Source organism: Bubalus kerabau, chromosome 8, assembly GCF_029407905.1.
Source record: "Bubalus kerabau isolate K-KA32 ecotype Philippines breed swamp buffalo chromosome 8, PCC_UOA_SB_1v2, whole genome shotgun sequence".
Classification (NCBI taxonomy): domain Eukaryota; kingdom Metazoa; phylum Chordata; class Mammalia; order Artiodactyla; family Bovidae; genus Bubalus; species Bubalus kerabau.
Window position 1 is genome coordinate 110,202,449 of NC_073631.1, and position 11,450 is coordinate 110,213,898.

Below are 11,450 nucleotides of genomic sequence, written 5' to 3' on the forward strand. Positions count from 1 at the left end.
AATGATATAAAGACAGCCCCATTCTGGGGGCTGTCCTAAAACGTGCTGCACAGCCTTTAACCCCAAAGAAAAAGCAACCCTCCCCCACCCCCAGCAGCCTCTTCCGGCACATGCCCCTCCCCTCCCCCTAAAATAGGCTACAAGCAAACCCCATGCACCCTGGCCCCCAGCACCAGAGAGGCAGTCCCTCCCTTGGAAGAATCTTAAGAGGGTCCCAGGCCGGCTCCTCGGGTTTTCTCCCTCTTCAGAGCAGAGGGGGAGCTGCTTGCAAAGTGCAGACCCCGCCCCACGAGACCTCTGGTCTGCAGTGTTGCCAACGCCCCGCAGAGGCAGAGCCCCACCCCTGCTCACGCTCACATCTGAACCCTGCTAGAATCCTTCAGAGTTTTAGCCATCTTTTGGCAGGACTGGCAGGGACCGCTGGGCTTCCTCGGGGAAGGAGGAAGGAGAGAACGCTGCTTTAGATGACCTTTCCTGACTCCGCAGGGCCCTGAGCGGAAAAGGAACTGTCGATGAATGAACCCGCTCCCTGGACTGGATGTCCTCTGCGGTCTGGGGGTGGAAGATGGGGCACGAAGCGGGTGAGAGTGAAGAGAAAAGGATGATGCCTTAGAGAGAGGGCAGGGTGCACAAGGTGAGGAGACAGGGACCCCTTGAGAGGAGGAAACCGTGACCCTCAAAACCCCAAGGATCTGCAGCAGTGGGTGCAGGGTGGGGCCAGCAATGTCCGGTCACATGATCACACACAACCCGTAACCGCTTTGGGTGAGGTGTGATCACCTACCTGGGCTCACCCTGCCCACCCGTTTCCTCCAAGAACCACGCCCTCGGAGGGTGGCCATCCTCCCCTCCCCCAGAAGACGTGGGACGTGGCCTCGGTTGCATTTCAGGGGCACGTGTGTATGACAGTGGGGGCTTGATGGGGGGCGGGGTCATACATGGATGGAGCCACCCCAGCGCTCAGCTGCCTCATTCTGCAGCCGGGGCGGGGGTGGACTCTCCACTCTACCCTCAACCCAACCCCTGTCATCAGGCTCTGTGACATTAGTCCTGGGGCTTCACCGGCAGCCCAGAGGTCCCCCCCCAACCCCCACCCCCACCCCAGAATGGCGAGTCAGTGTGGGAGGGCAAGCAGTTTCAGGGGCTTATGCCTCATTGTAAACCATACTGGAAGGAAGAATACCTCGTCCTCCTCTCTTCCTCCGCAGGTCTGGGGAGGGAGGGGGGACACCTGTGAGGTCCTCCTGGGAGTCCTGGGAGGAGGTGAGGAGGGGCAAAGGGAGCCAAGCACCCTCACTGCTCCTCAGCCAACACCAACCCCCTCCCCCGCCCCAATCAGGGGGGTGCCTGACAGCACCAGACCCCTCCCTCCACCCCCACTCAACCCTGAGTCCCCAAGAAGTTATAAAAATGTAGAAAAGGCAAAGAGAAAAGTGTAAACAGCTCCAGAGAATTAGGGCTGGATGGAGGGAGGCAGCTTCATGCTTCCTGTCTGGCCAGGACACCAGCATTCCGCGTCTCCCCTTGGGTGGGGGGCGGGCCGGGGCTCCCAGAGCAGGGGATGGAAGAAGGCAGAAAAAGGGAAGAAGAGCTGGAGCAGCCAGCCCTTGTGGGGGTCCTTTCCCAGGTCCGTGGGGTCCTCTGTTCACCTACTGGATATACTCAAGATCTCAAAGCACGCGGCCCGTGCTTGTCCCTGGTCTCACCAGTGACCACCGGGCCCCTGTGCGTCCCAGCTGCCATGTCCACCTCCTCTGCGACCCCTCATCTCAGAAGCCAAGTTACCTCTGAGGGTAGACTCTCCAGCCTCCAAGGAGACGTGGTCTGTACGTTGCTTCCCCCCCGCCCCAGGTCCATCGAACCACATCCAACAGCCCCGCAGGTCCGTGCCTCATAGGAGGGCTGAGCCTGGGCCACAGCCAGAGAAAAGGGTCGGGAAGAGCAAGAGTGACGTGGAGAAAGGAGGCCTTCAGACAGCCACAGTGGAGGCTTCTGGAAGACGAGATCAGGGAGCAAAGAACGGCGATCCAGGGGACGGCGCTCCTGTGCTCGGGATGCACACGGGGGCTCCGCTGCCGCAGACCCAGAAGCCCGCAGGCAAGCGAAGTTCCGGGCCATCTCGGTTGCCCGGGCCTCAATTCCTGGACCTGTGGTCTCTACAGCATAAGCCCGGATAAAATTCCACCTCGGCCCTCCGTTTTGCTGGCGAGGACGCCTGGGCTCATCAGGGTCTTCTTGCCCAGGTTTCAGGCGCGCTGCTGGGGGAAGGAGGAAGGTGTGGTTGCAGCCAGACCTCTCAGGCGGGAGTGGACGGCTGGGTGAGGAGTGGGAGGAAGCTAGTTGTTGGCCTCGCCTTCCTCCTCATCAAAGGACTGCACGCCTGAGGATGTGACGTCAGACACCTTCCGGCTGAGAGCGGTGGACATCTCGGGGTCCTCGCGTGGGGAGAGGGACTCCAGGTCCCGGCACCCCGCATCGTCTTCCTCTTCAGGGGCCAGCGGCCTCTTCTCCTCCTCGGCGGGGCCCCTGGCCAGGTCCACCCCGCCCACCCCTGGAGCCCAGTCAGTGTCTCCCCCCAGCAAAGACGACGGCTCCTGAGCAGAGTATCCCGAAGCAGGTTGGGAAGGTCCCATTTCATGCAGGCTAGGCTGTGAGTCATCAAATGCAGGCCCGAGATAGGATCCTGTGGCCGGAGAGGCAATGAGGGACTGGTCGCTCGCTTCCCAGGCATCCGATGACCCCAGACAGTACATGCCCTGGGACACATAGGAATGAGGCCAGCCATCCATCGGGGCTTGAGCGAGGGCATCTGGAAAGAGAATCAGGAAGGTTGGTGGGGTCCCAGAACATCATCAAAGGCAGCGACAGCAGCACAGAGAATTGAGATGGGGGTGGGATGTGGCAGGCAATAGGAAAGCTGATGTGAACACAAAGCCTTAGAGATGAATGGAGGTGGCCTCTGGGGTTGGATTCTGGAACCGGTCCTCACCCTGACTCTCCATCAGCTCCTGGTAGTTGTCACTGTAGTTGCAGCCCAGTGTTTCCTGGGTGGAGTTGACACTCATGTCCTCACCATCCATGGAAGACCAGGCCATGAGAGTGGCCTCGGAGATAGCAAACTGTTCCATGACACCTGGGAGAAGAAAGGTAGTTAGCACAAGACACCTCCAGGAAGCCTTAGACACATGCCTGGGGAGGGAGCATCAGTGCGGTGCTGTTCAACAGGAATATAGCACGAGTCATTTGTGCAATTTAAAATTACTGCGGCTGCTAAGTCGCTTCAGTCGTGTCCGTCTCTGTGTGACCCCATAGACGGCAGCCCACCAGGCTCCCCCATCCCTGGGAGTCTCCAGGCAAGAACACTGGAGTGGGTTGCCATTTCCTTCTCCAATGCATGAAAGTAAAAAGTGAAAGTAAAGATGCTCAGTCGTGTCCAACTCTTAGTGACCACATGGACTGCAGCCTACCAGGCTCCTCTGTCCATGGGATTTTCCAGGCAAGAGTACTGGAGTGGGGTGCCATTGCCTTCTCCCTTAAAACTGTCTAGTAGTCGTGTTAAAATGAAAGAGAAACAGGTAAAATGAATTTTAATAATACATCTTTAACCTAATCTATATAAAACTGTCATTTCAATGTATAATCCATATACAAATTATTGAGATATTTTACGTTCTTTTATTCATACAAAGTCTTTGAAATCCAGTCGATATTCTGCACTTATGGCACGTCTCCGTTTGGACTAGCCACATTTCAATTCTCAGCCACATATGGCCAGCAGCTACTGTATCGGACAGCACAGTTTTTGTATATGCCCTAAAACAAGGAAAAATCATGGGTGACTTCCCAGGTCATACTTAGAATTCCTAGGGGAAAAAGTTGGGGGGTCTTCTGGTGAGGTATCATAAGGGATTAAAATTGAGGATTTCCAGAAGTTTATCTTCAGAATTTTTTAGGAATGGTAGCTAGTGCTAGGTAGTCAAGGCCAGAGGAATCTAAATGGGAGGGATTGTAGGTCTACAGTGCTATCAGGCTGAAAGTTTAAGGTCTGGGATGGCAAGGGAGCAGGGACAGAGTAATGAAGGTGCATAGATTTGGGGTTCCCATGCTAGTCAAAGCCATGAGTAAGTTGAAGCTTACTTTGCTAGCTGCCCTGCATTACCCCCTACCTGTTCATGTCCCCTCCCCACTGGTATTTCATCTGCCACGCACACGACCAGAGCTTTTTCTGAAGTATCTCATTGAGATCTGCCACCAAGGCTTGGCCAATATTGATGTTATTTAGTTGCTAAGTTGTGTCCAACTCTTTTGCGATCCCATGGACTATAGCCCACCAGGCTCCTCTGTCCATGAGATTTCCCAGGTAAAAACACTGGAGTGGATTGCCATTTCCTCCTCTATGGGGGCTCTTCCCCATCTAGCAATTGAACCCATGTCTCCTGCAAAGGCAGGATTCTTTACCTCTGAGCCACCAGGGATGCCCCTGCTGAGTGTTGTAAGTACATCATATGCCTGCCTCCTACCTCTCCTGAATAAAAGCTCTTCTGTACACACCCTCTCCTCACCTAGGTCCCTTGATCTTCTGGTTGTTGAACAAGTAAGTTGTCTGTAAGTGAATCCATGACAGCAAAGTGCTGATGGGCAAAGGCTAGAAGAGAACCCCAAGGCTTTTCTTTCTTTTTCATCATAAAACATAAGTAGAGACAGAGACTATTGAAGTCTAAGGCCCCTGCTTTATTTTTCCCCCTGTAAGAGGGAATCCAGAGATTGGACAGTCCTACCATGTGGGAGAGATGGCATCAGGTGGACCCACAATCTCATGTTAATTTCCCTCAACTTCTGAGATGATAATAAAAGATAAGTTTGAGGGACTTCCCTGGTAGTCCAGTGGCTAAGACTCCGCACTCCCAATGCAGGGGTCCAGGGTTCAATCTCTGGGAACTAAAATCCCACATGCCACAACCTAAGACCCAGTGCAGCCAAATAAATAAACAAATATTAAAGAAAAAGTTTGAGAGCCCTTATCAGAATGAACAAGTCAGAGTCCTTGAAATTTGAGCTAGCTGGGAAATGAAGTCTGATGGTCATCATATGGACAGAGTCAGTCCTACCACAGGGGACCAGGTTGAAGAGTGGGTCTTGGCCATCCTGAAAATGTGTCTCTCGAGGGGCTGGGGAATAAGTACCTGCGAGGAAACGGGCCTCCTTCTCGCCGTCGCTGAGGTCGGAGTAGGCATCTGTGTCCCTGCGGACGGCCTCGTGGCTGTGCTGCGGCTGAATGGCTGGTGTCTTCCCCCAGCCTTGCCACTCAATCATGTGGGCCACCCGGCCCTGCCCCATGGCTGTGGGCTTTGTCACGTGGTCCTTCATGCTTCTCGAAATCCCTGAGGGGCCAGACATTCCCCACATCCTCCAGAACATCACACAATAGCCATACCAGATTCCTTCCGAACCCTGTTATCCCCACCCTGGCCCCATGGGATGCTGTCTCATGAAAAGGGCAGGTGATGCCTTGCTGCTACTGCTGCTAAGTCACTTCAGTTGTGTCCGACTCTGTGCGACCCCATAGACGGCAGCCCACCAGGCTCCCCCGTCCCTGGGATTCTCCAGGCAAGAACACTGGAGTGGGTTGCCATTTCCTTCTCCAATGCATGAAAGTGAAAAGTGAAAGTGAAGTTGCTCAGTCGTGTCCGACTCTGTGCAACCCCATGGACTGCCGCCTACCAGGCTCCTCTGTCCATGGGATTTTCCAGGCAAGAGTACTGGAGTGGAGTGCCATTGCCTTCTCCGAGGTTATGCCCCAGGACACCGTATATGAGGGGGGGTCTGGAGGGTTGGAGGGGCTTGACAGAAAAGGCAAACAGGCCCGGAATATGGGGATAAGGGTGTGTTTTCCAGGCCTGAAGCGGCAGGGAGCCTGAGGCCAGGAGCCCACAGGTAGTGTTCTGTCTGAAAGCATCCCCAGGTGGGGAGTCTCACCTGAGAACGATGACTTGGCCAGGGCCCCAATGCCATAGGCGTTCGAGTTTCGCTTAAGCTTCGGAAGGATGGAAGTGGTGTCCTCCATGGAGAGCTGGGAGGGGGACGTGGGAGATGGGGCAGAGGGATAAGAAAGTATGGGATGCTTGTATGTTCAGGAGGAAGGATCTGAGCTAGGACGGGTGATAGGAAACCCTGATACCCAGGAAGCCCACCTCCCAACCACTCTTGGAAGTTTGGGGGTACGTAAAGAACGTGAGGGCTTCCAGGGCCCATTGGAACCAGGGAGCTCTGTGTTCTATGGCAGGCCTATGGGAGAGGAGTTATGGGGGAGGAGGAGGTCAGGGGTGGAGGGAGCTGCACTCACATTGATGCCATCCCAGGAGAAGTCTGTCCGGGTTTGCTGCAAGGAGAAGAGGAGAGGGGGTGGGTACCCAGGCACTTCCTCAGAGGGCCTTCCGGAAGTGTGTGAAGTAGGGAGGGCTTTTCTGAGAGTCACACCGGGAACTTGGGGTCTCAGTATGGAGCATTGGGCTTGTATTTGAGGAACAGAGGAGGAACATTCTGTGAAAGGGTCAGTCTGGGAGCGGGTCTGGGATGTTATCCTGGAATTCAGGAAGATGGCTGAAGGACCGTGTTTATGCATGGTGGTTCTGGGGTCTTTTTGAGCTCTTTCGGGAAGGCAGCTGAGCACGGGAATTGGGGGAGGCGCTCACCTCGGTAGATGGCCGGTGAAGGCTGCTACCGTGCAGCGAGCTGGTGCTGTCCATGTTGATTTGGTCCACATCCTTCAGGCCCTTCCAGTCCACAGCAATCACCTCATTTCCTGCGATGGCCAAATGGTGAGTTGGGTCCCTTTCACCCCCTGTGCCCACCTCGATGGCCCCTCATTATTCTCTTCCTCCAGAATTCTGATGCCACAAGTGGGGGGCCAGCCCCCCCTCCCCTCCCACAACCACTCTCTCTTCCAATTGCCTAGTCCCCTCTACATCTCCCTTCACCCCCAGTTTTTGGCACGCTGAGCTCAGTCAAGAACAGCACACTTAGGAAAAGGGTCCCATGAGCTTATTTGTTGCTCTTGTTTAAATGGAAGGGCCAGTGGCTAGGTTTTAGCCAGAAAACAGTCCTCCATTCTGTCCCAAGGGATCTCTGAGGGTTTCTTTATGGGAGTGCCTGGGTTCTGTACTTTTCCTCTATTAGGTCTCTACAAACAATGGCAGAACTTTTCCGAGGCCAAGCTTCCCTCCATGTTGGCTTTATTACGTGTGAGGTGGAAGGACTGCATCTTCCCTGGTGGACCCTCAATGGGAGCGGGTGGATTTGTATAAGAGGAAGGAGATTTGGTGGGGATAGAGGTGAGAGCTGGGTGTGTTCACCTAGAAACAATGAGAGCAGAGAAGCAAAGAGATGGGATCATTCTACCTGACTGTGGGAGACACAGGCTAAATGAAAGAGGAGAGAGAGCAGGGGACTTTGAAAAACAGAAACTAAGGGAACAGGAATTCAGGTCCGAGAGAAGACAAAAGACAATGGGAGGGAGTGGATGGGGTTTGAGGGCTGATGGGGAAACTGAAGGGCCTAGGGGGACAGTCATTGTTCAGCTCAGGCCAGAGCTCCTAGTACATGGAGGCTGCTGGTGTGAGGGCAGGGTGTGCCTCCTGGAAGGCTTGGGGAAGAATCACTTGGGTGGTAGACGCTGGGCATTCAGGCATAAAATCGGCGTTTAGGATTAGGGGTCCAGACTTGAGAAGCGGGGAATTGAATGTGATCTTGGGCGGCAGCAGGAGGTACTGGGCGTGTAAGGATGACACAGATGCTGCAAGCCGAAGGACTGTGGTTGACAGGTCTGAGAGAGGAAGGACCCCTACAAAGTGGGCACTTTCTCCCTGGGGCTACAGGCGAATGGTGCCATGGGTCAGAGCAGAGGAGGTGGCTGGGAGGGAACGGGAAAGACGGACATCTGGGCGAACAGAGCGGGAATGGGGCTGCCAGGGAACCACCTCTGAGGGGAAGGGAGATGGGGAGGACAGAGTGGGAGAGAGGGGTGGGGGGAGGTGGCCTTTGCAAGAGAGGGAGAGCTGAGTCAGAGCCGCGGGGGGCAGGGAGGGGGAGGGAAAGAACCCCGAGCAGAGGTGAAAGCAGAGCGGGGCGGGGGGTGGTGGTAATCCAAGGGAATATATCCGGTCTCAGAGAAATCAGGCTTTTGGAGAGTGAGTTCGTTTGCAATAATAATACGAATTATTCTCTCAGCCTAAGGTCACTGGGGCATGCAGGCGGGAGAAATTGGGAGTTGCAAAAATTAGGGGGTTGGGGACAGGGTTGGATCAATCTGTTGAGCTGTGAGAGCGGAGTGGGTGCACGGGGTGGGGGAGAAGGGGTGGTAGCAAGGCAGAGGGGAGAAGTCTTAGGAGGCGCCGCGCTTCCTTCCTCAAGCCAAAGGTAAATAAAGAGCCGGCCCCGCCCCGCCAGCCCCGCCGACAGGTGCACTCGGGTCCCCGGTTCCCTCCGCCGCCGGCCCCACCCTCCGGGGAGCCAGCTTCCGACCCCTCTCCGGCCCTCTAACAGCCCCCCGCCTCCTCCGATGTCCCCGGCTCGTCCCCTCTATCCCAGCCCAGCGCGGCCCCATTCCCTCCGGGCGTGGAACCCGTCGTCCTCCCGGAGGCACCAGGCTCAACCCGCCCCCGCCCCGGAGGGAAAATGCACGTGAACAAAGCAAATCGGGGGAGGCAGGGACGACAGAAAAAGGCAACAGAGAAGGAAAGAGATGGGGGCAAAACATCCAAGCCGGATGGAGGCGGGGTGCGGTGGGTGGATGGGTTGGGGGCGCGTGCGAAGGAGACTCGGGGCTGAGACTGAGGCTGGGGGGTCCTTCCAAGGGGGGGCTGCTCCGGACAGGGAGTGGGGCGAGGAGGCGCTGGGGAAGGCAGGGCCTGGAGGTGGAGGGTGCAGGGACGGGAGAGTAGGGGAGAGTCACGGAGAGGATACCGGTGGGGGTATGATGGAGAGGGACCGCGCCTGGAGGAGGGCGACGGAAGGAAGCTAGAGGGAGACGGATGCAAAGAGCCCTGAGGGATGCAAGCCCAGGAGGCGCGCGCGAGGAGAGCGGGGAGAGATGAAGGCAGGGACCGCGAGGGTTCGGAGGGAAAGTGAGGAAGCGAGGCCGGACCGGGCGGGTGCGGAGAGAGGGATCCCGGGGAGGGGCGCGGGGCGCGGTGGGGGAGGGGGCCGGAGGACCGGGCCAGGCCGAGCCCTGCCTCCGCCCGCGCCCGCGCCGCCGCGGTACCCACCCACGGTCCGGGAGCCGATGCAGCCCATGGCTCCGGGCCTCCAGGCCGGGCCCTCACCGACGCGGGGCGGGCGCCGGGGGGAGCACCGGGAGCCGCGCCGCCGCCCCAGCCGCTCTGCAGCGCCGCGGCCGTCTCCGATCGGCTCCGCTCCCCCCTCCCCTCTCCATCCCTCCCCGCGGCAGCCTCCGTCGCCGCCGCCGCCGCCGCCGCCGCCGCCTGGCTCCCCCGCCCCGGCTCGGCTCGCGGCGGCGGGGAGGGGGCGGCCCGGGGATTGGCTGCGCCGGCGCCTCCTGGCCCTTCCCCCGACCCCGCCGCTGCACTCCCCGCCGCGCTCCCTGGGGGAGCCTCGCCGCCGCTTCCCTCCCTCGCCCTTCTCCAGCCCCGCGCGGGGGACTGCTCGCCCGGTTCCCGCTGGGCTCGGGGCGGGGTGGAGTGGGGAGGCTGATGGAAACCGGGAGGATGCCCGCCTGGGGTCTCACGAGCCGGGTGGAGAGCCCCGGGCCCACCCTTCGGATCTGGGGGATTGATTTTGAGGGTCGAGCTTGGGGATGCCTAGAGAGAAAGTGGAATGAGAATAAAGCCTGGATTTATTGGGCCTTGGCCGCCAAATTCTGCAAACACTTGTTTTCTTCCCGGGGTGGCCTCGGGGACAAATGGGAGCGTGGTTGGACGCGGTTGGAGCTTCCTGTTCGCTGTTTTATGCGCCCGAACAGATCGCTAAGTCTTTGCTAGCGGATCGCGTGTTAGACTTCCCAGGGCTCGGCGCTCGCGGGAAAGTCGGGCATGCGGGGACGGTGCAGATGACCTAACTCCAGGTCTGACTGGGGAGTGGGAAATAGAAGATTCTTCAGTCCCATCTCCAGGGAAATAAAAATGTCAGGACTCGAGGCTAGCTAGAAGACAGTTTTATATACAATGTAACTTTTCTGAGCCATGGTCTTCTCTGACAGATGAGCACAACCGTGTCAGAGGCGGTCAAGAGCCCGGAGGACTGAGGTCTGGCTGGTGGGGTCGGGTGAAGTAGGTACTGAGGGCTTCCTGGGTGACAAGGGTCAGTGGGCACTATAGTTACAGCAGGGAAGAAGTGGAGTCCAGAAAAGTCACAGGAGAAAGGAAGGAGAGACCCGTTTATGTAAGCCCAGCTCGGTGAGCACAAATGTCAGAAGCAAATGCTAACCCAGGCTCGGCTTTCACGTGCCTCCTGAGGTTGAACAGGGAGCAGGGCAGTGGACCAGGGGACTCTGGTGTGGGCACGGGACAGGGAGAGAGACCAAGGTTCATGGGGACAATCTTTAAAGCTTTAACTATGAATCAGAAGCGAAACGTTAGTGTGATAACCACTACATGCTGTGGAATCCCAGATGAGAGATATGGGGAAAGATACTAATAATTTAATTGCAGATCTGGGAGATAGGATGATGGAGACGGAAATGATCTTTGGTCTCTGTGCATGAAGAAATAAACCAGATCTACATCTCTAGAACCACAAAAGAGAAGACAGAACAGTGGTCAGTAGGCTTAGATTTTAATCGCCTTGTGTATTTTGTGGCAAGATTTGCTATCTCAGTTTGTCAGTGGAGGGAATTAGAAAGTATTTCCCCCCTGGTCAGCTTTTGTTGGTTATACACAAGAAGGACAAAGTGGATTTTGCCCTCCTGAAGTATAATGTCTAGCTGCAAAGAAAGAAAATAGAAAGATAGTTTAAAAAAAAAAAAAAAAAAAAAAGATGAAGAAACAGCCTCCATTACTGTAGTAATGCTCGCAAACTCCTGTTGTTTGAGCAAAGAAAGCACTGACTCTCCAGGTCAGAAGTCATGAACCAGGTGGCCAGCTCTGCTTTCGCCTTCTCACCTGAAGCTGTCCTTCCCTTGGAGTGCTTTCTGATTCTACTATTCTCATGAGTCCTCTGGTCCAAACATGGATACAAGCCCTTCCCTGGGTGCCCGTAGCACAATTGCATAAGGTTGCTGTTGTTCAGTCACTAAGTCATATTTGACCCTTCTCAACCTCATGGACTGCAGCATGCCAGGTTTCCCTGTCCTTCACTATCTCCTGGAGTTTGCTCAAACTCATGCGCATTGAGTTGGTGATGCTATCTAACCATCTTGTCCTCTGCCACTCCCTTCTCTTTTTGCCTTCAATGGTTCCCAGCATCAAGGTCTTTTCCAATGAGTTGGCTCTTTGCAG

General features: G+C 56.3%; 1 protein-coding gene across 1 annotated transcript; it reads right to left on the reverse strand.

Annotated features, from left to right (window-relative positions):
- Positions 1-1,398: 1,398 nt before the first annotated feature.
- On the reverse strand, positions 1,399-9,443 carry FAM131B (family with sequence similarity 131 member B). The gene is made up of 7 exons (XM_055591183.1): positions 9,264-9,443; positions 6,693-6,802; positions 6,344-6,379; positions 5,977-6,070; positions 5,184-5,381; positions 2,990-3,133; positions 1,399-2,809 (listed from the first exon to the last, which is right to left on the reverse strand). The coding sequence occupies exons 1-7, from the start codon at positions 9,289-9,291 to the stop codon at positions 2,337-2,339; spliced, it is 1,083 nt and encodes a 360-aa protein (XP_055447158.1). The 5' UTR covers positions 9,292-9,443; the 3' UTR covers positions 1,399-2,336.
- Positions 9,444-11,450: the final 2,007 nt, after the last annotated feature.

Bases quoted from the DNA above. Each gene is read 5' to 3' on its own strand.
- FAM131B (XM_055591183.1), bottom strand. From the start codon at position 9,291: ATGGGCTGCATCGGCTCCCGGACCGTGG. The intron at 5,382-5,976 runs GTGAGACTCCCC...CTGGCCCCTCAG, and splicing joins GGCCAAGTCATCGTTCTCAG to GGATTTCGAGAAGCATGAAG. The intron at 3,134-5,183 runs GTACTTATTCCC...TTCTTCTCCCAG, and splicing joins GGAGGCCCGTTTCCTCGCAG to GTGTCATGGAACAGTTTGCT.